Source organism: Thermobia domestica, chromosome 1 (genome assembly GCF_964235325.1).
Source record: "Thermobia domestica chromosome 1, izTheDome1.hap1.1, whole genome shotgun sequence".
NCBI classification, from domain to species: domain Eukaryota; kingdom Metazoa; phylum Arthropoda; class Insecta; order Zygentoma; family Lepismatidae; genus Thermobia; species Thermobia domestica.
Window position 1 is genome coordinate 195,569,653 of NC_137454.1, and position 26,062 is coordinate 195,595,714.

At 36.6% G+C, this 26,062-nt stretch overlaps 1 protein-coding gene across 4 annotated transcripts in view; it reads left to right on the plus strand.

The window, feature by feature from the left end:
- Nucleotides 1-7,475: 7,475 nt before the first annotated feature.
- Nucleotides 7,476-26,062, plus strand: part of LOC145692468 (WD repeat-containing protein 11-like) — a 91,157-nt gene continuing 72,570 nt past the window's right edge. For 2 of the 4 annotated variants that reach the window (XM_081767776.1, XM_081767777.1), the window contains exons 1-2: nucleotides 7,477-7,682; nucleotides 24,583-24,763. In XM_081767776.1, the coding sequence (XP_081623902.1) occupies nucleotides 24,606-24,763 (158 nt within the window). In that variant the 5' untranslated portion in view covers nucleotides 7,477-7,682; nucleotides 24,583-24,605. Of the gene's footprint in view, nucleotides 7,683-24,582; nucleotides 24,764-26,062 lie in introns of those variants that run through there. The other 2 variants (XR_014132619.1, XM_081767780.1) reach the window with 2 other exon arrangements.

Here is a 26,062-nt window from a genome sequence, read left to right on the forward strand (position 1 = left end):
CCCATCGGGGATCGAACCTGGGTCTCTCACGCCAAAGGAGCGTATGCTAAACGCTTAGCCACGAGGGAGCTCAGCAGTATGTATGAGATAAATGTTTACACTGCAACAGAATTTCTCTATAGCCTAAATATCATATTTAGATGTTTTATAATGTGTGGATAGGGTTGCCAAACGTCCCGGTTTTCAATGAAAGAATTAACTGTCCCGAAAAAGGCTTTCGGGACGCCTGTTTGTCAAAGTTTTCGTTCTTCAGATTGAAAAAAAATCAACCTGCAACAACTAGTATATCTAACCGAAAAACGGGAGGTTTTCGGAAGTTTTGTTTACCCACTCAATTTTATTAAGCAAATATCAAGGAGTTTGAAAATCACATCCGTTCTTTAGTTCTATGGGTTGTTTAGCTTCCAGAGGGGAAAGAAAGGATTTAAAAAAAAAAAATTCAAGAAAGGACATATGTTATGGCAATAATTTCTTGAATATCACTTTCGATAGAAAATAACGACCTTTTCCCTGTGACGGGCTTTAATGCGCTGCTGATTGAAGTATAAAATAAATAGTAGTTAAACACATAAAGTTGTTTGTTTTGTTTAATTTTGATGCTAATTTTTTTCTGCCAAACCTTTGAAGAGTCTGCGTAAAGATTGCTTTACTTTTGTTTATCGTTCTGAATTTAGTGTAAATGTATTTTTCTTGCTAAATGCTAAATTCGTATTTCTTTTATAGGTGATGATGCAACAAGGAAAAAATTATCTCTTCAATCATAAATGGAAGAGGTCTCGTAATTGGCGCAATATTTAGGACCTCTTAAACACAACAAATCGGAATTCAGAATAAGGGACGCCAGACTGCTCTTCTTATCTTTTCACATTGTTTATACATCCCTTGTGTGGCTTCATTTGAGTTACGTATTTATAGAATGAACTGGATAATTGTGAGTACTCCTGAGTAGTAACCAGGAAAAGACAGGTAATTAATTGATTCTGACCAAATAAGTAACCACAACCTTATACATAGCCTGAGATCGGTGTCCGTTTTTTCGATTACAAAACCTGGCAACCCTATGCATACATAAATACCATACTCGCAATAATCAGATGTAAATTAAGCATCTTATCTGAAACTCTGTAAGACCGAACTTAGAAAATAAATTTCGAAGGGATGTGCCCTTTCTCTTTCTTTGTTCCTTTTTTAAAGCAACTTGAAACTGGCTTAAGTGCAGTTTCATAGTAAGTCTGAGAGTGAGGGAGTTGAGTTGATTTTAGTTTATCGTCCCTTTCAGCAGCAAGGCTATATGAGACGTGGACCTACTGATTAACGTGCAATCCGAACCACATGAGCTCCCGCCGGGACGAGAGTGAGGGAGTTCCCTATCGGAACATCCTCCCTGGATAGGCCTAGGATACACTAAATCATTTTATTATTCCTTTTGAATAGCACATCAAAACTAACGTTACGTTTTGTAGAGGCACGCTGACGCAGAAACGCTAGAATTTGGCATTCAAACTTGACCATTAATAAAAAGGAGCACTATCACCATAATGCATAATCAACACAAGTTTACAGTCACAAATTTTTCTGTAGTTGCTTTTCCTTGTTTCTTAGTTCAGTGGTCATATTGCGTAGCCTATAGTTGGTTCATCGAGTCCCGGATCGCATACATTACAGTGGCCCGATCACACTTTAAAGTGCACATCCAGTCTTTTAAGCTTCGTTGTCGATACAAAACGTAAAGCGAAATCAATCAATCATTTAGTTTGCTTCGACTCACTGCACCTCATCTGCTCTATTTTAGAGGGTAATATCCAAAAGTGAACCAATGCAGTATCAAAAGAAAATATGAAAAACATAAAACATTGCAATGTAAGCAACTGGCCTATTTTCCTTTACATGTTCGGAAACAAATACTGGTGAAATTTAACTACTGAATATAAAAATGTATTAAATAAAATTAATTTTGTGCTGACGGACGTTTTTCCACGGATCTGTTAACCAACATCGATATGCTAAGAAACTGGTTCATTCCCTTTTTGTAAATTCGAAGGGTCAAGGAGACATGTTGGTTTAAGCAAAGTGAGTGCCTCCTCATTTTGTCATTTCAGTTTGAGAATGTCTCGATTATGTGTTTCCAAGATTAGATTCGCCGTGGATCGCCTTCATTGCCCGCTCCACTTGGATGGCCACCTCGAAGCCCGGACTTCATGAACTGTGACAATTCGCTTTGGGGATTTATCAAGAATATTGTTACAGCAAAACTTATGCTACGATTGATGAATTGATAAAAGCCGTTAGACTTGCTTTCAGACAAGTTACTCCAGCAATGTCCCAGAGAATAATGTCCCAGAGAACCTGGGACGTATTATTTTGTGTTCGGGGCACGATGGAACACATACAGCTGTGTAAGACATTTAGACATTAAAGCGACAGATGTTCGTTGCACACAAAACTCAATTAATAGTATGTGCATCTATAGTTATAATTAAAGTTTGCATATTTTTTATATTTAGTACTTTAACGGGGCGACAGGACCTTATGCCTACATGTACACCTCGCTGCGAAAGCCAAAGACGGCTAAGTACAAAGAAAATACTACAACACATCCAGATGTAAGCGGAAAAGAAATGTTTGCTAATTTGTATTGTGAAACCTTAGTTGTGTAAATTATAATTTTCAGTATACTGGTAGATTTGTCGAGGAATACATATAAGTTGTTATCTTCTTGTGAAATCTTTCTTGTTTTTCTTTTTATTTTCTTTCTTTCTTTTTTTAAGTCTGAATATGATAAAAAAATGAAATCTCAGAAATCACTGAATGCCGCTGCCACCTATTGAAGATAGTAACTTCAAATTATCAGTATTGTAAAAGTACATTAATTTAAGGTTCTTTCTTTCACCTCTTAAAACCAACAGACAAGCGCGACCGGGGGAGTTCGACAGTGGCCTTTACGGCGAGTGCAGTGTGTTTTGTGTGCTTTCTGAGGACCAGAGTTGAGTGGAACTTTCTATACAAATACACTAAACTTACACTCTTTATTCTCTTTACACGTTCATACATTCCCTTCTTTTTTCTACACTTTTTCCATTCATTTTACACTCCCCACTTTTCTTTACCTTTTGCCCTTTCCATCTTGGCCTTCATCGCTCTTTAATTGTTTGAACTTCTCTCCCGATTTTGACCTTTTCCCTATTGTGCCATACTTCTCTCCTGATTTGACTTTTTCCCGATTGTTACATTACTTTTTCACGTATTTTTTACTTTATCATACTTATTACTTTGTACATGTTTTATGACTTTGTACTCATCTTATTACTTTTTATCATTTTTTCACTAATCAAATCTTTACATTTTATACATTTAATTACCTTTCTAAATTGCCGATAAGTCTTGTTCAAGACAGTTGCAACGTTATTTTGCGCCACTTTTGTGACGCTTACTACAAACAAACACGCTCGACCATCTTTAGTATGTGATCCGAAATTGGTTACCATACGATGATAATTTTGAATTTTATGCCTGCCCTCTGCACTTTATTGTTTATGATATAGACATATGAATTGATTTTTAAAATTTTAAATTTAAGAGCCGGCGGGAGTCAAGTGACCTTGACAAATCGAAGATATCGCAGTGCAAAGTGTTTCCTTATTTTGGCAACAGATGGGGTTGTCGCTGAAATGCCGTCAAAGCAAATGCACCCGTCCTTTTCCTTCGTTTTCCCCTGCATGTGGTCAAAGTTGGACAGCGTAGGAGGGGGATGGTTACGGCTGTAAATGGGACAGAAGAGTGAAATTCTTTTCTTTTGGCTAAAAGAGAAACAGAACTGAAGAAACAAATAAATAAGAGGGACCAACATGATATCAGCCGTCAGCTCCCTGTCAGAGAGCCACTCAAATATCTACAACGGTCACAAACATACCATAGAGAACTAAAACACCTGTCGCCTGTCTCTTTCTCAAAGGATTCTACCTATGGTAAATAACAGAATAGTGCGGGAAGAATCTGATATAAAATGAAAAACCATGCCAATATTAAAAAAAAAAAAAAAAAACACGGGAGAGTCGATATTCTAATTTATTTAGATGCTTCGTGGTTTTTTTTAAAAAAAAAACTTGGAATTGAAAGGCAGAAAACCCAGACAAAGATTTGAAATGTATTGACAATGTGAATCATTTTTTTAGTGGAATCCATTTCCTTATTTTCTTTTCAAAATATGACCAGCAGATTTACCCTCTCTCTCGCCTTCACATTCGAATGGTCCTGGGTTCGATACCAGTTGCTGACCATCCTGAGTTTTTCCTATTATAACAGGAAAAAGCCGCAATGTTACATTCAGCCTTGGGGGCCGGCTTAGAAGGACAGGAGGGAGCACATGCCCTGCTTGATATTGGTTTTTATTGGGGGAAATAGACCACTTCATTAACAATAGAATTAAAAGATGTGTCACTCAGGTCCAAAATTATTGTCGCATGTCTATAAATATGTTATTGTAGGAATATAATTTGATAACGAATTCACCCGGTATTTCTTATGATGTTAGTATGCGTACAATCGGCAAAGACATGTATGTGGCAAATTTCATGTCAAAAGAGCAGTAAATAAGAACAATAAAACGAAAACAAAACTTTCGTGTCCATTTAGCAACATTTTATTTTACTCATTCTAATCTTCGTATTTATAATTACTGTATTTTCCTATGAAATTTACCACATATATTTCCCGATTGTACACATAGTATCAGTATTAAAAGTCTCCTGCAAAATCATTATTACATGATATTTTTACAAGAAGACAGTTATAGAAATGCGACAATCATTTTGGACATGAGTGTACAAGGATGTAACAGGTGTTTGTTTCAAACATTAAATAAGTGTTCGTATAAATTGAACTTATTTCCTGACGTCATAGAACTAAGAACTGTTGCAGAGCGATGTAAGTCCGGTGACAATACAATATTCCATTCTTACTTTCATACTTTGCAATATATCTATTTATTTTAAAAGCAAATTTTAATATGTTTTTATTTTCAACTTCCTTATCCTAAAATAAATACTAGCCTTTAACCAGCCCTGGTATCCCTGGTTGCATATCACTTTAGGATTTGGAAAAGGTGTCCAACGAATTAAAAAAAATGATAAGACATCTTTTAAAGACATTCTTTTGTTAATAAATTCCCACTAAGAAGTTAAAAATAATTTTGTTTATGCAAGACTAAATAAAAAGAATGGAGTGCGTCATTTTAAGAATTTATAAAGTAACTGTAAGCCTATATGAGAGCGCATCCCTTTTTTTTAGTCACGCATAAACATTTTTTTTAAACTTTTAAGTGCGACTTGATTAATGAAAGAATATCTTTAAAATGTTTATTATTATCTTTTTTTATTATTGTTAATGTTTGCGTCCTTGGCATAGGGTGTTTATTTTGGTAAGGTACCGTATGGTACGTTTCTATACTACTAGGGTATATTAAAATTTTGTTTCCTATGCGTTACTACATACATTAAAAACATTTTTTTAAAAGAATTACTACCGAATATTACTACCGCTCCGCTAATAAGAGGGAGACAGATTGAGGATACCAAACACCCCTACCGTTGATTGAGAAATATTTAGGTGTCGACACTGATGAGCAACATCTACATATGAATTTGAATGTTTTATGGGCTTTAGACAATTGATTCAGACCGGGAAACATGGGGGACAGAATGTTGGAAGCAAGTAGTCCAGTCCCTAGTTTGAATGCCTGGAAAGAGTAAGGACTCTTCCCCCCTTGGTAAAACCTGCCGAAATTGGAAGCAATATCAAAGAAGCACTGCTTCGAAAAAAGAGGGAGCAAACATGCATAAATAGTCAGAGTCGGATTTAGGTTTAGTGGGGCCCCAAGCTGTTGAAGGTAATGGGGTCCTTTATGTGTCCAGATGAACATACGCACCCTACATACAGCAATGAAGAAACTAGAAATAATTTAGGAAGCAGACTGGTAGAAGGAGCCCTATTAATTACACGAACGTAGGCTACACAGCAGGAAGCACTGTTGCTACGTATATATAAATTTTACTTTATTTTTTTTAAATTTTCTTATATTTTAGAAATCCAATTTTTCTTTAGATTTTGGGGCCCCCAAGAGAGCGGGGCCCTAAGCTATAGCTCGTTTCGCTTACACGTAACTCCGGCACTGTAAATAGTATACATATACAGGCGCGGATCCAAGGGTGGCTATAGAGGCTATAGCCCCCCCCCTCCTTGACGCTCAGGTATACACTGGATAAAATGGGCTTCAATCCTGTTTACTCTGGATAAAGAGGCAAATTATGGTTTACCTCCTCCCTTGATCATATCCTGGATCCGCCACTATATATATATATATATATATATATATATATATATATATATATATATATATATATATATATATTACACGTATGTATGTATATAAATGTGTGTGTCTAGTATGTTGTACGATGGAAGCTGATGAAAGAGCTTTATACCATATTATTCTTGATTTTTTGACAGGTAAACAAAGAATATTTCGGGAATTAATCTATCCTAAAGATTATAATAATGTATCTTATTTTTTCTCTTGCATGTATATTCTTAGCCTGCAGGAAGTTTTCATTTCTTTCTTGGAATAGATAAACGAAGACTTTGGTTCGGCTTCTCCTTCACAAATTTTTGTCGAAAGGTTGACTTTATCGCTACAAACACAAATTACTTCTTCTCACAGAAACCATCTACAAACACACTGTACTGCTGAAACAGAAACCATCAACCAAAGAGGTTCTTCACAATGATTTCCTTCCTCCCGCCCCTGTTAAGAAGTTCAAAGTAGATTTTCAAAAGGACTGGCTCCCGCTGAGAAGGAAAGGGGGATGAGGAATGACTATAGTGCCATCTAGCAGTTAGACGGCCAAGTACGTGAACACGAAAAAATCTGATTTCTGATTTCTGTAGATTCAATTATGAAGGATATAATTTCTCATCGATTGTGAAATGGATGTCTTTGGAAACAGCGAAAAAATAGTACAGTAGCGCACAAATACAAAGATTGTACTCCATTCTCAAAAAAGTCCGGAGTTTTTAGCTCTTTTCCTTACTGTAAAAAAACAGAAGACTTTTCCGTCTGATTTTGATTATTTTCTTATGGGAATTTGGATTATAATTATCTGTATTTATAAGAAGAAAATATCACGCACAGCGTTCAAATTGCACCTTTAAAATGAGATGCATCATATTTAGTGCGCTACTGAGACATTTTTGCGGAAGAACGAAATGAAACCGTGATTTGCCTAAAAAATGGTTGAGATCCCATGTTAAATTGAACACCAATATTCCGGCCGCTGTGACGCACTCCTTCTCCCTCTTAATATGACGATGAACAACTGGATTCAAAGTCTTATCAACTGCAGATAAATAGAAATTACATTTTTATTATTTGGTACGATAGTTGTAACTTAACAAATTTCCAACCCTGAATTTTCCTTCGATGTTGAAAATCCTTGACATAAGCGAATCTCAAAGCGTGTGAATACAGACAGAAATTGACAAGGAAGTAAAATGATTTATTTACGCGACACGTAATGAGAAGTCTTATACTACAACCATCAGTGAATTAACCCATAATACAGAAGGTGGTCATTGTTATTACATGATGAATTCTATAATATAAGGAAGGTGACAGTAAAAGACGATAAGTAAGTATGCAACAGTTGGTTAAGTCATCGACATAAAATCTTGTTTTCTTAGGATATAATACACTTAAAACAGTCTATGCAAATAATTGTTGTCAGATTGTGCAGTTGAGCTATGAACGGCTAAGATTTTGAAAATTATAGTCACAGTCCACTATATGAGTGGATATACTGCAGATTTTATCCAGTTTTTTGGACCAGTTGAATAACGAGCGAGGAAAGATTAAAATTTCGAGGTATCACCTCTGGGCGCTATCATAGTTTAGACTCCCTCTTCCGAATGGATTACGAACGATATACCTTTTTAAAGAAATACCAAGTAAGATTAGAAACGAACGCATTATGCAAGCAGACGGTTCTACCAAATTTTGACAAATCTCTTACATGTTCAGGTTAGGTTACGTTAGGGCTTTGTATCTAAGTTAGCAGAGCACGCACTACATGAGGAGCTCCATTAGTACTTGCAGATTGATTTCAGGATGGCTTTGTATAAATACAGTGTGGACGTATGGCATGAAAAGTAAAGTGCATAAAACGAACCAACTTGTCCTAGGTGGCCACTAAAAAGCACGAATGCTATCTAACCGAGTGAGGGCAGTACCGCAGGAGGGGCCCAGCGGTAGCCAGGGAGTGCGTTTGAAGAAGCAGGCGCGTCAGCGACGGGAGTATACTAATAAACGAGGATAATGGAAGAGTACACTGATACTATAGTACGCGACAAAACGTAACCGATTTTTTCCTCGAAGGTCAAGATCTAAGGGTTTACTTGCCCCTACCATAAATTCTTCATTGTAACTAGATTCCGGCATTGCCGCTCCAACTCAGGTAGAACTGTATAAAGCTCTCAGTATGGCTAACCCCATTACGGTTATCATAGTAGCGTTGTACAGCGTTTGTTCCGTCTGGCATCTGTAGCTTTTACAGCGTGATTGAAGAACGTATATTTTGGTAGCTAGGCTTTGCAATCAGCCCACATCATGTGACAATATATGAAAGCTATTTTATTCTACTTCGTTTAGCTTAAAACACAAATTACTTTGATGTTAATTATGTCGGGAAATATGTAAATGCTATCGAACAGAGCAAATCTTCTCTACTCCCGATCCAAGCCTTTGTATTATGTTATTTCCACAAATAACATAAAGACAATGCTCTAAATAGAAGAGGGGGAGTATGCGGGGTATACTTCCTTAGATCTTCCACTTCGAGCACTGCATAAAGGAATAGCAATACAGTTTAAAAACCGAGATCTTCCTATCTCGAATAGTTTCAGTGCGTAGCTGATGCTTGTTGTATTGCGACATTCGGCAGGGAAGTTTAGAGTTGCCCCTCCAGTCTGAAGGTGCCCTTGGACTTTGCAACACACAAAAAACAGTGCTTAAAGTATTAAAAATTGTTACGTTTTACTTAACTTCAGTACTCCGTGGCCTTCACAAAAATTTAAAAGGTTTTCTTCATTATTTTTGCGTATCCGTTACACCTGTTCGCCATATTTTACAACTATCATGCTGGTGAAACCTTCCGCGAATGCTTCCGCATCCGGCAAATAGTACTAACTTTCACATATCTTTTCTCGTATTAAACATAACTCTCCTGCCGAACTTACATTCCTAAACATCAAATAAAAACTTCAAATTATCATTTCTTACCTCATTTCTTCTGTAAATTTTCCTGATTTTTATAAAAAGCGGAGGGGTAACTCTAAACTTAACCCTTCGGCAGGCACAGCCCTCATGGACCGTAGCTCCAGGGAGTCAGTTTAGTACTTATCTATATTTCCTAGCTAATTTCCTCACTACTTCAATTTGTATTTATTTTATTACCAACGTCCTAGTCACACTAGAATATCACACTCCATGAGATCAACGAAGTCAAGCAGTGCTGGGTCTGGTGAGAGGAAAGATAGATGTGATTATTCGTACTCACCACACGGTATTGTCGCTGCGGCGTCCACCCAAAGTCGTGAGGACAATTGGAAGCAACTTGAAAGAAAAAAATAGCGAACTGCAGTCCAGGAAGTCAACATTAACTGCTAGGGTAGCCGATCTGCTCACAACACATCTAGAGGTCTGCACGGGCCGGAATTTTTAGCCCGAGCCCGGCCCGGTCCGTGCATTTATAATGTAAGTCCCGACTCGAGTCCAAAATATGTTCTAGCATGTAGGCCTGAGCCCGGCCTGAGCTCATGTCATAATCAAATGATCCCGAATTACAGAAAGTTAATAATGAACGCAAAATTGCATTTTATTTACAGCAATTAGAGGTTTAATTTTGAAGTTGTGCTTTAAAAGTTCTCCAGAAGCAACGGTCGAATACATATCGTTGTACATTTTACATTCGCTCAGTCACGTTACTCTTAGTCGGTTACCTAGAGCATTCGAAAACCGACGAGTTACCATCATTGCGAATGATTTCTATAGTAGTTTTGTTTTTTTTTTCTTTATTTCCATAAGTGAAAAAAGAAAAAAAAAATAGGAAAATTTGGGAGGGAAGGAAAAGAGACCAAAAAAAGGGAAAAATTACAAATACGAAAAAAAAAAGCTATAAAAATGTAACAAATGAGTTTGAATCTAGATTGTTTGTTTATTATGTATTTCTGTGTGTGTGTTTGGTATCTGTGTTCTCTGCGTATTTATGTTTTTACCTATTGGCTTCTTCTTTTTACCTTAGGCTTCTTATTTCTTGCAGGTTTTCCCTGTATGTTTAGGTTTTTTCACCCATATGTTTTATATATATATATATATATATATATATATATATATATATATATATATATATATATATATATATATATACGTATTTTTAAATATATTTCTTTGGTATTCACCTATTTCTTTCACTGCACTAATGGTTTTCACCTGTGTTTCCACACTAACACTTGTGCACCAAAACTAATATTCTTAACACTACACTACACTGTATGCTTTTGCTGTCACTAACACTAATAATCACTGACACTTATTTTTCACCTATATGACTTTCTATTTACCACTTGTGCACCAAAACTAATATTCTTAACACTACACTACACTGTATGCTTTTGCTGTCACTAACACTAATAATCACTGACACTTATTTTTCACCTATATGACTTTCTATTTATTTATATATATATATATATATATATATATATATATTTAACTTCACCTTGCACCACACGAATTTCTGGCTTAACTTAAGCATTTAGTTTTTCAGCCTGTATGTTTTCCCATTTATTGTTTACTTTCACTCTTCCACATACACCTCTGGTGCTAGGGGTCTCGGGTTCAAACCCTGCTCCCGCCAAGTGAACTTTGTGGTGGACAAACACCGTGTGCGTGGGTTTTCTCGGGGTTCTCCCGTTTCCTCCCACTTTCTTCATTCCACCATTTCATTCATTACTCATTATCACCGTCTCCTTTAGCCCAACCGGCATAACCGTGGGACGTAAAACTCAAAAATTTCATTTCATTTTCACTCTTCCACATACTAAAAATTTATCTTTTCGTTTAACTCATTCAACTCGTTTAACTGTATTCATTATTTATTTATTTCTTTTAACCGCTCATTTTGCGTTCCTTGGTATCTTGGTTGGTTCTTATAGACTGGGTCCGGGGTCCAGTCGGAGCACTTAGTGTGGACCCCGGTCCGTTGTATCCCAGTGGTATCCTCATCAACCTCACCTGGCGCCCGAACGGTAAATGCGGTGTTTCCCATTATATCCTTTCTTGCCATTACCCTATTCCCTCCCGTGAACCCACCACCACTCTCTACTTCACGCACTCTTCTTCACACACTCTTGCACCGGAATTCCTCTTCCAGTCCCTAGGCTGGAGGTGCATCCATTCATTCAATTTGTTCCCGGTGGGAGACACGGATTTCCTGTGTTTCCTCTCCTGGAGTCTTTTCTCCGGTCCAGGAACAAGTCTCACATTCGTTCATTTTCTTTCATTCATCACTTTAATTCTCTCCATTGTTTAAATTTCTTCTGTACATATTTCTTCTTATATCTGAGTATTCTTTAGTTATTTTTTTCAATTTCTCACAATCTTCCTTACTAGTTAATATTTCTTGTAAAGTCTTGTTTCGAATATCCCTTCTTAGTATCACGCCATCTTCCATTGTTGGGCACCACATAATGTGGTGTTCTGGTGTGCCAATTTCTCCACATTCACAGCTTGGTGTCCGTTTGGATTTTATTTTATACAAGTAGTCTTCATACGGTCCATGTCCTGTTAGGGAATGAATTATTCCGTAAGTGGGATTTAAATGTTTTATTTGTAGTCTATCTTTTACGTTTGGAAATATCTGATGTACTCTGTGAGCTCCTTCATACCGTTGCCAATCTTCATTCCAAATTGCTATCATATGATCTTCAATTTCTTTTTCGGTATTTGGTTCTTTATCAAATGTATTCCTGATTTTGTCTAGATTTCCTTTTCTTAACCAATAGTTCGCTGCCCTCTGCAGAGCTACAATATTCATGGGTTTTACTCCTAATATTATACTTAATGAGCTATGTGATGTTGATGAAAAAGCTCCACTTAATCTTGTTAGTAGGTTTCTTTGTGGTCTATTTAATCTATTCTTATATGTTTTATTTTCTAATGTTCTCGCAATCCAAACACTTGATGCATATGTTATTGCAGCTTCTAAAATGGTTTCTTGGTAGAAATTTATTATTTTCAATGGTAGTTTGTATCTGTTTCTAGCTATCGTAATTAATTTATTTGCTATGCTGTTCCCTCTAGTTGTTATATATTTAAAATGTGCATCAAAATTTAGTTTTTCATCTAATATTATTCCCAGATATCTTATCTTTTGTTCTCTTTTTATGTTTATATTATTTAGCTTTATTATTGGGTTTCGTTGTAACTTTGTTCCGAAAATTAGGTATTTAGTTTTGCTTGTTGATAGTTTTAGTTTACTGTCTTTTCTCCACTTGTCTAATTGTTCTATTATTTTTGCAGTTTTAATTTCTAATTCTCTTCTGCTATTTCCACTTGCTGTTATTGCAATATCGTCGGCAAATGCAACAACTATGTCCACTTCCTGCATCTTGTTTAATACTTCCAAGCATGGTTGTAGCTCAATGTCCCATAAACTTGGTCCCAGGATAGAACCTTGTGGGCAACCTTTCTCGGCCTCAATTTCTATGTCTCCTTCTTTCGGTATTATGATTTTCCTGTTTAATAAGTAATTTCTTATTAAGTTTATTATGTATTTAGGCAAATTTAATTTTCTGATATTTTCTAGAAGAGAGGGAAACCGAAGATTGTCAAAAGCTCCTTCAATATCTATAAAGAGTGCTAAGACATATTTTCGTTCGTACCTTTTTTCCTTTATATTATCTACTAATCTATTTATAGCGTCTTCTGTTGATTTTCCAGTTCTAAAACCATATTGCAATTGATCGTCCTTAACGTCTCTATATTTTTGTAACCTGTTTAGTATTATTCTTTCAAAAATTTTGGAAATGTTTTTAAGCAAGCAAATGGGTCTATAAGATCCAACTTCTGAGGCGTCCTTTTCTGGTCCTTTAGATAGGATACTTAACTTTGAAACTTTCCAGGTATCTGGGAAAAGTTGCTTCTTAAGTAACCAGTTAAATAGTCTAGCTAGATATGGTGTCCAAATATCTTTTGCCTTTCTGTATATTTCATTCTTTAGTCCATCTATTCCTGGTGCTTTTTTGTTTTTAAGTTTCTTCATTATCTTTTCCATCTCCTCATTTGTTACCAGATCTTCCTCAGGTACAGTATCAATGGTTTCCTCCATCATTTTATTTCTTAACTCGATGTTACTTTCCGTATCTGTCTCCTTGATATCCTTTGGGAAGAACTTATTTGCTAATGCCGTTAATGTTTCCTCTCTGTTCGTAGTTAGCATTCCATCAGGTTTTTTAACTGTGCTCAATATTAGAGGGTTGACTTTTTATGTAATTAGTTTGTACGGTGTTCCCCATGGGTCTACTTCTATGTTCTTTTTTAGGAATAAATCCCAACTTTTCTTTTTTGCCTCTAGTAGTTCTTCTTTGTATTCCCTTTTAGCAATTCTGTATTTTTCCAATCTCCTTTCCTTCAGAATGGGATGAAGTGTTGATTGGTAGCTTTTTCTTGCTGATGTTGCTATTCGTTTCAACCTCTGGAGTTTGGGGTTCCAAAAGTCTTCGTATTTCTTAATTTCCTTATTTGTCGGGGTAGCATCTTTTAGTGCTTCTTTGGTTACTAATTCTATTTGCTGTATTATTTGTGTAATATTACTATCTTCTTCTATTTGTGGTAACTTTAAATTATCTTTAAACTTATTCCAGTTTGTTTTCTTTATATTATATGTCTCTGCTACTTTGGTTGTTTGGTTTGCCTGAATCTCTATGGTGATAATTTCGTGATCACTTAGCGTGTTACTGTCTCCCAGCTGCCAATTTGTTACTCTGTTTGCTAACTCAGTGGTTGCACATGATACATCAATGTGTGATTTTCCTCTGTTTCCTATAAAGGTTGGTCTATTTCCCACGTTTAAGATTTGCAGTCCATTTTGAATAATTAAATCTTCTACTAAGTCACTCTTGTCATCGTTTTCTTGTGCTCCCCACATTGTCGACTTTGCATTTGTGTCTGCCAACAGCAGAATACTATTATTACCTCTTTGTCCTATTATGTCCTGTATTTTGTTTACAAAATCTTGAGTTGGTAGGCGGTATTGAAAGTACGCATTAATTATCCAAAATTTACTTTTTTTCCATTTAATTTCCACTGTTGTTATCCAATTATCTGCATACTGAGTTAGCTTCAGTATTTCAATTTCCTTATTCATGATTACAGTCACAGCTTTTGGCTCTTCTCCTCCATAGATGATCCTACTTCCCACAGGAAAGATTGTTAATTTGCTATTTAGAAGATATGGCTCCTGTATTGCCACAATATCTATTCTTTTTATTTCCGCTAATCTTCTTAATTCCATTGTTGCCACCTTGCTTCCCTGTGCGTTATTTTGCATTATTTTTAATGTTGGAAAGTTTTCATCCATATCTCGTAAAAACGTAAGCATCCGCACCTGATTTCGTAGGATCATAATATACTCTACAATCGTTGTACAATATATTTACAAAGTTAGGCCCGAGAATATGGTTGTATATTTTAAAACTTACGGCCCGGGCCCGAAATGATACATGCTTCGTAGGCCCAAGTCCGGCCCGCGGGCCGGGGTCGAGCTTGAGCCGCAGGCTCGCCTCGAGCTCGTGCAGACCTTCAAACATGTCACCCCACAGAAATGAGTGCCATAAGTCCAGGCCTTCTGAAGGCTGTTGCGCCAGGAATTTAGCTATCATTATTATTATTGCTAATAATAATATGTGATATTAGTAATAGGCTTAATACACATTCTGCCTGTTTGTCTGCTCTGCTTGTAAGTATATTATTTCTGTGATTATATTGTGATTCGTTGCCATGTGCTTCAGAGCACCTCCCACACCATCACATGATCGCTTTCCTTGACCCGTTGCAGTGAAAATCAATTTTTTGTCTACTGAATCCTTAGTAAGTTCAAACAACTGATATCTGTTTTTGAAGTGTAATGCTGCCCATCGCCCAAGATGGTGATTCTGTCAATCTCTTTTTTTACTTTCATAACTTCTGTTATATTTGTGATAGCAAGAAGAGCATGAGCAGTCATGTGAGCGATCATCTGATACCATACTGAAAGTTCTAGTTTTATCATTGATGTAGCACACTGCAGTAAAGATGCTCACTTGTGGATTTTGCCAGTGGTATGACTGGATTTCATTCGGCAATCTGCAAAATCGCAGTGAAGACAGATATGGTTGTGGAGTTTTTAACATTTTTTTTCCTTATCCTTAATTTTCAAATGGACAACAGCTTCCATGGGCCAGTGAGCCAACACAGCAATAAAATCCTCTCATGAAGTGGTTTTCTTGATGAGGTCATTCTCCTCCCGTAGCGCACAAGTGATTTCTTCATCCATGGTGTCTTCAAATCCAATAGCCTCACATGTAATGCGTGCTTCCCCTGGACATTCAGCGCACTCTTGGAAGACACAGCTCTAACTGTTGGTATCCCATACAGCAAGTGACAATACTAATTTCTTCAGGTATTTTACACTAATGATATCATGCCTGGCATGCTTTAGTGCAGTGACACATAACTGAAAGTTTTCACAGTAGATGCAGAGACAGCTGTTTTCTTTCTGTCTTTTTTTTTTGTGTGTGTGTGGGGGGGGGGGGGGCGGATGAGGCATCACCCATGAAGGGCGTAAAGCGTAGAATGAAGTTCTTCCAAGTTTAATATGTGGATACTTTGCTATAAAAATTATGTATATTTCTTGAATGCTTGTTGTCAAATAACGTTTCACTTTGATAACTTAGGTGCCGGTACTAATAGTACATATGTAAATACATTAGTAAAACTATTAGTAATATTTCTTACCTTTGATGTAAAACACAAGATTCTTCAACTAAAATTTGGTTTTCCAACAATAACAGTTTAATTCAGTCATTTTTTGCAACTCTTCAAATAAGCATTCTGTAAAATCAACGCCAGCAGTAGCGTAAAAATACTTGTCAAATTTAAGAAGCTTAATGCTCGGTGTTGCGAAGACAATGTAACGCTTACTATTTCAAGTGCTGAGTTCAAATTTCCATACTAGTGGAAGTTTTGATGTACACGCCGTGAAAGAAGTGCTCGAGAAATTCCCGAATTAAACGCAGAAGGATCGGAAATGAATACTTCAAAAATAAAACTATTTATTTTACGCTTAAGCCTGTCTGCCATACGTCCCGTAAAAAACGGGAATGTCTCGTTTTTGGGCCCGAGTGTCCCGCGTCCCCGTAAATTTAGTCGGGACAGGGAAATATCCCGTATTTTAACTCCGTTTCATTTCTGCTATCAATATCAGCTTATTCGAAAAGTGAAAAACAAAAAAACCTGACATTGGCTGGGAATCCTGTAATTAGTGAATGAGTAGTACGCTGTTGCATGTAACAGTTTCGAGGAAGTTATAACACCACCCTGTTCGACTTGATAGCGAGCGAAATTTGCAATGCTACTTTTTCCATTGCACTTGATGGAAACTCGGATACTCTCCGGAACATCAAGAAAAGATGGCTTTGAGTGTTTCTACATTTACAAACACAGGGAAGATGACTAACCTTTTCTTCAGCAACACATTAGATAAGTTAACAAGAACTATAATCTTTTTCAGAGGCTAGGGGCACAGAATTGTGCTTTGGTCCACGTCTTAGAAAAATGTAAATATGGTCCTGACAATTACACACGACACAAGGAGAAAAATCAGCTTTTCATCAGATTAAACTGACGAACGTAATTTTGGCAAATACAGCCATGTAAATAAATGTTGCTAAACGCGCCAAGAATATTGAAGGTAGACTGTACCACTGATTTAAATAATTTTGCATATTATTTTCCTGTAAAGCATTTTTATACCACATAGGTTTTAGGTTTTTAGGCATCTTCAGTCTGTACGATTAATTGCAGGGTACGAAGGGAGAAAAGCAGCTGCTGCTTAAAGAACTTTCGCCTATTATATTATTGAAAAAAAAATAAATAAAATGAAATCTTTTAGTTTTAGTCTCACGGTTATGCCTGCTATGCTTAAGGTGACGGTGATGAGAAATGAATGAAAAGACGGAATGAAGAAAGTGGGTGAAAACGTGAGAATCCCGAGAAAACCCACGCACAAGGTGTTTGTCCACCACAAAGCTCACTTAGCGCGAGCTGGGATCGAACTAGGAACCCCATGCACTAGAGGGGAACCCTCTACCACTGAACCACCAAGACCTATTATACTTTTGTTCATAACCAGACTACAGTTCATTGCATTGTGTTGGAAAGTTGAGGAAGGGGGGATCTGAGGTGTTCCGTATTCCCATGGAGGAAATATGGCAGGTTTATTTACGCTGGGAATTGTTAATTTCATATAAGACATTGTAAAACATTTATTTATTTCGTACAACATGAATTGTATCTTTGTTTTAAATTAATAGACCCCTTTTGGTATTCATATTTGGCAAACGTCGGTCAGGCTTCTGGATGACTTAACCTACATTTGTTTGTTTGTCTGCCGAGTTCCTTCATAGCTATGCGGTTAGTGTACGCGTCTTCGGTATGGGGCCCGGGTTTGCTTCCCGGAGGGAGCTCATGTGGTTCGGATTCCACGTTAATCAATAGGTCCCGTCTCATATAGCCTCGCTGCTGAAAAGGACGTTAAACAAAATCAACTCAACTCGTTTGTCTGCCTCCACCATACACACTTTAGGGTACAACTTTCGGCCTTTTAAGTTAAAATTTTCAGAATACAAGCACGAGACACTCTAAATTTCCTGTATAGATTTTGGCGGCATACGAACATAATATCAAAATGACGGCCATGTTTTCAAAACAGCGAGTATCCACGCTACAAAGCGCAATTTTTAGTCTTTTAAGTTGAAATTTTGACGGTGGAAGCAAGAGATATGCTAAATTTGCTGTAGATTTTCTCGGCGATCGAATGTAAAATTTCAAAATGGCGGCCATTTTTTTTTTCAAAACAGCAGTAAGTAGAAAATTGTTGCAAGTTGTGGCAATGACAGTCTTGAAATATAAATCGCATTTTAACACTTTTACCCCAAAGACATTGAAATATTTCGAAAAAACCCGAAAAAACCCATATGGGCCCAGGTGGGTTGGGCTTTTTCAAAAAAGCCCGGGTTTTTTCAAACCCTGCCTATACCCCCTTTTCTTTCACAGTACTTCTTACTTTACCAGCCATATGTTTTGTTGCACCAGAAAAGTTTGTCAGTATTTCTTTCCTTGACATAGTTCCAAGCAGTAGAGTCAGAAGTTTCACCTTGTCATTATAACACTTAACACTTGTAAGAGCTGCCCCTATATTGCTTGAAAACTGTTCCCACTGCTTACAACCACTGTCATCAGGTGATGAATCTGTTTGTGGTGCTGCAACAGGAACCTTATAAACTTTTGCTAACTTTCCACTGAAATGTTCTTCAGCTCCCTTCTGTATTTCTTTCCGTTTTCTTAGAAAATACTGTCTTCGTTGATGAACTTTCACCTTGTACGTTTTTTTTTAACAGGAGAGACATCAAACAGTTCTGCACGTTCATTTAGTTCACATAATTCAGCTTCAGTGTCCACAAACTCGTCTTCAGTAATCTCACCACGGCCTTCATCGGCTTCAGAGGACACTTCATGTTGCTGCTGATGCTGAGATGCAGCTTTGCCAAGTTTCCTTATATGTTTAGTATGGCACTTTTTGCACAAGAAATGTTCCTCTGACACATTTTCATCCTGCAGTTCTAAGCGTGGAGCTAAAACACCGACTTTAACAAAGGGTAAACCACTTCCTTTTTTCTGATATTGAGCTTTTTTATGCCTTTGTAGGTAATCTGCACACCTAATTCTAACACCAGAAAACAAACTCGCCATTATTCACTGCTTTAGCTTGTCTGCAATGACTATTTATCCGAAACTGCAGTATTTTGGAAATTTCCTTTTCAGATGCAAAAATAGACTTCCAATATTTTCACACCCAAGTGCTACAATAGTCCAGCACCCTCTGGTAAACAGTATTGTGACCCTAGAAATAAAGAAAGAAAAAAAAGCAGAATGATAATTATAAAACTTAGGTTCTTTCAGTACATTTCTCAGAATATGCGACGGACAGTTAAAGTGTAATAGAATTCAAAATAGGTAAGATCTTGCAAAACCCATATGTGGTTTGTTACTCTATATATGCCTCCTTCTTGATACCAAATTTCAGAATTTTTAAAGATGGGGTTTTTGAGAAAAATGTCGGTAACGTTACATTTCCCACATTTTCAATGTTCTGCTAGCGTCAAACCTATCACGCTTAGAGTAACAGTCTAAATACTAACAGATTACTGACATATCTAGCTTTCAGAAACTGAAAACAGATCTAAAATATTCCTCTTGGTTCCTGAAATATTGCAATTTAACGTAATTTTGATCGCACCACGGGGGAAATTAGGTGTGACTTTGACGAAACTTTGCCCCCCCTGTAACACCTCCAACAATTTTTTTTTGGGTCAAAAGAAAAAATATGTATCTATTAATTTTGCTTTTAGAACAATATATCCAAATTTGAGGAAAATCAAAAACTATGGACCGGACCGCCTGCGTGTCTAGAAATGGAATAGGCCTTACAAGTCTGAAAATAAGTGTTGTTTTACTATTCTCCACATCTCTGCACTCTTCCGTGCTGACGATTCAGAAATTTGTAAAAACTTCACTAACACTTCAATGGTTCCGCTTCTTCACGCTTCACCTTCGTATACCCTAAGACACTTTCCTACACTTTATACCCTGTGCTTAATGGCTACATAAAGGAGAATGTAAGCAACTTACAATTCGATTTCTGATTTTCTACGTTCAAATCCGTGTCGGACGTAATAACGCAACGTACTTCGAGTAAGCACATACTGATCTATTAACAATATTATTACTAATTAATTCTGCAACTTTTAGAAATTGTCCACCCGTCACTACTTACCTTACGAGCGAATACGTGCATATCAGGGTCTACTTTCATTAATGTATTTTCACGTACTACATACGCACACCATATTTTTATTATTTAGACACTACTCTACCAAAATATTATTACAAATTTCTTCTGTAAAGTTTAAATATCTGTGGATCCGTATAATCAATCTGGAGAATAAGAAGACGAATTTATAAACAGAAGTTTACTATTCTTTCTTGGAATAGTGTTTGGGGAGGCTCTATAATGCTGGCCCGCACATATATTTGTGAAGGTGGGTTAGTGCCCAAATTAGTTCCTTTCTTTATCAATACTTATTTCACGTAGTCATGCCAAGCGGGCGATAGCGAGTGAAGGTAGCGGTTGAATATTTTCTTTATTACGACTCAAGGGGGATGCAGCACGGTGTTCTAGAACCCTTTCAAAGTATCCTTCTCCTCCTGCATTTTTTTTTTGGGGGGGGAAAGGGTTATGCCCAAATAATGCGCACATATTGATGTAATCCTTACAAGTCATAATAGGCTGTGCGCGAAAAACAAGCACCAACTTTTGCTAGAGAGTTACAGCCAAGTTTTCGCAGATGGAAGAAAATGTAAGATAGACAATTTATTTGTTCCCACGCTACATTCCCTATAAAAACTGCTTTCACGGCGAAGGTCCGCACATGCCAGGAAATGAAATATAAGGGTTTACTATCGCAGATAGCAACTCCCGAAATAACATATTTACGAGGAAATGAAGAGAATCACAAAATGTCAGCATGAGGCTAAGAAAAAAATGTTATAAACGTCATCATTGTAGGGTGAGTAATTATTAAGAGTTAAGTTTCGATAAACCCACCCGGCCAAACCGATGAACTAAGTGAAAGAAAGCAAAGCTGACCTGAACTAACCTAACCTACTATAATTATTCTGATGTTATAAAAACTGACAGGGCTTAGCGGTATGAATGCCGTTATTGAGAAAACGAAGTTAAATTGTGGAGTATATAAATTCGCGTATGGATACCATATTAGGTAAACAGGCAATAACAGTGTAATGTATCAGTGTTTCAAACCAACTATCTTAGTAGCTAACTTAGGACGTGCGCTGCAATATTGAAGAGAAAAGGAGAAATGCACAGTGGAAGGAAATGAAACCGAAGTTTCACCTTACCCAAACGTGGTTAAGATTTCCTTTATGAATGCAGCATGATGTATCTGAAGTGGGGCAATACTTTTATGTCAAAAGGCAATCCATTGGTTAATTCCAGCTTCCGCCCTCTCCCCCTTTCATTATCCCACTGCTGGTTTATGTGAATACCTAATGTCGCTGGCGTGCTTGCTCTTGTGTGTGTCTCTCTGCTGCTGTCCTGCCCTGACTCAGATAGATAGCATTCGTGGTTTTAGTGGCTATCTAGCATATGGTGGTTGAGTTTTAAGGATGTATGAAGGGAAGGGTTAATTATTTCCTTATTTGTCATAGTTTGCAACACTTAACTGTCTAAACCTACTAGTTTTCCGCAGTCGTATAATATAGATCAGTGATTTCCAAATGGCGGCCCATAAAGCTCTCAAGATTTATGATTGTTATTACTAATACTATTTTCATTTATATTTATTCATTCTTTTAATGTTTCCACTCTTCTTTCGAAATAAGGCATCTATTTAGCGATTGTGTACAACAGAAAGGCGCGGGAATCCACGGCAACACCTTTCCCTAAATCATGGAGTTCGATCGGAAAAGAGTGTCAGTGTTTGATAGTACTTATTTGTGTGAAAGTGCATTTTCCATCATGAAAATTGTGAAGAATCGCTTCAGGAGCTGCCTTGGAGATTCTTCTCTTTTACATCTTCTGCGGCTCACAACTACAGAAATGGATGTAGATATCCCAGCCGTTGTAAACACTGCTAGTCACTTTTATTTGTCACGTTGAATAGGTATATAATATTTCAAATACATTTTTTAAGTATTTTTTTCTAGCGTAAAAATAATAATAATAATAATAATAATAATAATAATAATAATAATAATAATAGTAATAATAATAATAATAATAATAATAATAATAATTATTATTATTATTATTATTATTATTATTATTATTATTATTATTATTATTATTATTATTATTATTATTATTATTATTATTATTAACTGCGGCCCTCCACTTTACTAGTAAAGACGGTTATGGCCCGCAGGTTCATTATAATTGGACACCAGTGATATAGATGCATGTATATTTACATATATTTGTGGTTGACAGTTAAGAGTGAAAGAGGAAAATGGAACACGAGTAGTTGTAGGTAAGGTACATTAAAATAAGAGCGAATAATTAGTAATACAGCTTTGAAAAAACAGGTTGATATGGATGTCGTCCGCAGGTGCCACCAGCGGAAGATTAGCCAAATACAAGACACTATCCTACGCTATATTTCTATAAAAACTATTTTCACGGTTAAGGTTCCGTATATGGCAGGATAATGAGAGAGAAATTCCACGTACTCCCACGGTACATGATATATCCTACATCCTACTTCCTATACATGACAGCCTACCAAGAAATAATCCTACCTCAGTTCCCATCCTTTATTCTCAATTTTACTTCTAAAATATTTATTATTTCCATGTTTTGTTTCGTTTTTATTAAATACGTTTACCGTCGTACGCACTAAGGGACGGTGGGTGTGCGCTTAAACGAAGTTGTTCGTAGAAGCTACAGTCAGGTCTTATGTTAGAATTTACCTTAGTGTGTATTGTGTAACACTGCATTGATCATGGCGTTGGGCGTGCAATTTGTATGTAGTTGGATCGTGGTTCTTTACGATTACGTGTATCTTTAAACGTGTATGACATACAGAAAATAATTTTCATCTCATGAATAAATTATCTGGCCCAGTGCCAACAAAGTAAGTGCCCAAAGTTGTCAACATAACACAACTTCATATAGCACTTACAATGGTTTCACAAGTAATCGTAATTGTGAAAACATAAGATACTGCGTTGTTACTTTGTGTTAAGATGCAGTGCCGATGAAAATTAATGTATTACACATTCCTTTCATATGCACTCACTTATTTTAACCGAGTATTATTATTATTGTTATTATTATTATTATTATTATTATTATTATTATTATTATTATTATTATTTTTCAAGACAGTCCACGAAACTACCGTATCTTTATACTTGTTAAGAAGTGGCATCTCTACTGTTCAATCACACAATTAAAATTGAATGAAAGAAATGAAATTTTGAGTTTTACGTCCCACGGTTATGCCGGTTAGGGTAAAGGAGACGGTGATAATGAGTAATGAATGAAATGGTGGAATGAAGAAAGTGGGAGGAAACGGGAGAACCCCGAGAAAACCCACGCACACGGTGTTTGTCCACCACAAGGTTCACTTGGCGGGAGCAGGGTTTGAACCCGAGACCCCATGCACCAGAGGTGAACGCTCTACCACTGAGCCACCGCGGCCCCCAAAATTGAATGAAAGAGTGCACGATAGCTCATTGGCTGAGATCTAACCCCTGGTGCAAGAGGTCCTTGGTTTGATCCCAGGTCATATCAAATTTGTTGTGGAGAACATCACGCTCAAGCATTTCCTTGAGGTTCTCCCGTATTCTACCACCTCTCACCAATTCTTTCATAATCATTCATCTTCCTTAGTAAGGGGCATTACCATAAGATGATCAATTTAAGATTTCATTTCAGAATTGTATGATTCATTTTAATGATCGTTATCACAAGTTCTGTCATGGAAAATAATATCCTGTCATGTGTCTGACAATCATATGATGCCTTTTCAACTCGAATTCTGAGATTACAATGTCCTTAACCAATGTCCTAAATCCTTTAGATCAGCCTGAAATGCCAATCAAACAAATGTCACTCCACAATTTTTAGTATATTTTAGGAATTTTGGAGCCCGTAATTCCTAAACTGGTTCATTTATCAGCCTGAAATATCAGGGTTGGTCATTTTCCAGTGATGCCAAGAATTATACCAAATATCATCAAAATCTGGCCAGGCAAGGTAGAATTTGTGTTTATCTAACATGCAATGGTTAAGGCTAATGTAACATTGGTCGCATATACATTTAATGTCATAAACACCAGAAAACAAAAGCAGTCAGGAAAGTACTTCTTAAAACCAGATATTATTTTCTTAAGACTGTAAAATCCCTGATAGCGGGGAAAAAAATCTAGCCTTCAGTTCTTGTTGGTTTGTATCATTCTTAGGATTCTTCAGCTAATTCCAGGCAACATAGAGAAACATGAAAGAAACATTTCCAGACCCGGAAAAGAAAACCAGTCCCAAGACCTTACGGTAGGCTGAATATTTAATAATAATCTTTGCTGTGTCCAGTTTCAAACTCAACAATGTAATCAAACTATTTCTCCTTTTCCAGAATTTTGCTTCTGAACTTCGACAATGGGTGAACATGAAGAGATAAGGTCTAGGGAGACATTTGAGAAACTTAACCTGACTGATGACACAGATCAACGAACACCAATTGTTCACATTCCACGTATTGCTGCACGAACTATTGCTGGACCAGCAAGTGTACAGAATCAAGGTGCAATCGATTGGTAAGAGATGTATCTTTTGATATTGCATTTTCTTTTAACGAATAAACAATGGAAGAAGGAAACAGAAATATTAGTGCTGGAGTGGCGGGACTTGATCCTTTTTTTTCTGTTATTCTTTACGGAGAAACAGTCTACTCCTGGTGGATATTTGGATATTTTGAGTCCATATTTTTAAGCAACAAACAAAACACTGAATGCGTCGATCTTGTAGCACTATCCCGGCAAACGTAACTTTGGTTTTCGAGTCCTCGTCAGCCCATCGATATTAGATCTTTCTATGTTTATGCAACATCTTGTATACGCTGGTATTGTGTAAATCAGTGGTCGCCAAACTGATGAAGCTTCTGAGCTACCGTACACTTTTTAAGTCCTATTGTGAGCTATCAGCCAAAAGAAAAGAACTACCAACTTTCTTTAAAAAAATCTAACATTTGTTTATTGCCAGCTATGTGGAGGAATCAAGGTTAGTCAACCGGAGCCTTAACGCGATCTACCGGAAAATGTCTCCACGAGCTACTAGTAGCTCGCGATTGACGGTTTGGCGATCACTGGTATAATTAATGGATTAGGGTTAATTAATTTCAAATGTATTAAGTTTTAAATCAGTGACTGTTTGAACATATCAGAAATTATTAATATACTGTTTTAGAATGGAATTTAAAACTGATTTTTCTTTTATTTGCTTAGATAATTTACATTTCTTTCTCTTTTTTTGCTTGTTTTCTTCTTTCTTTATTCTTTTATGTATTCATATGTACGTACAGCACATTTTTTTCTGGAAGGAAAGGTGCTAGTACTTGCGATAAACATGTTATTAGAGCAACTTCCACCCTTTTCACATATCTATCGTCCGACATGCCTTGGTTGTCTCTAGGTCACTTCTTGCTCTTGGTATCAACTGCAAAATGACGAATCGAAAGCCGCCTCGAGTCTAAATATTTGGTAAGATTAAGCTGTGTGAGAGGCCGTCCTACTATCCTGATGATGGACATCAGTACATTGTTTGTACAAGTAGAGATGACCTAAATGAAGTTACTAGAAGATTCACCTAGGAGAATTCCATTCACATTAGCACAATTGTGGTTAAAATGGGTGCTTTAAAGGAAATAGTATGTTCAGTACTTCAGTTTCCTGAGGATACTCATGAAAAACCACGAACTGCTTATTATTATTATTATTATTATTATTATTATTATTATTATTATTATTTAAGCGAGAATTTTAGCAGTAGCGAAGGCAGGCGTCAAAATCTAAACAAGTGGAAGAAATTAGCAGATGTTATTTTTTCAGTATTTATAA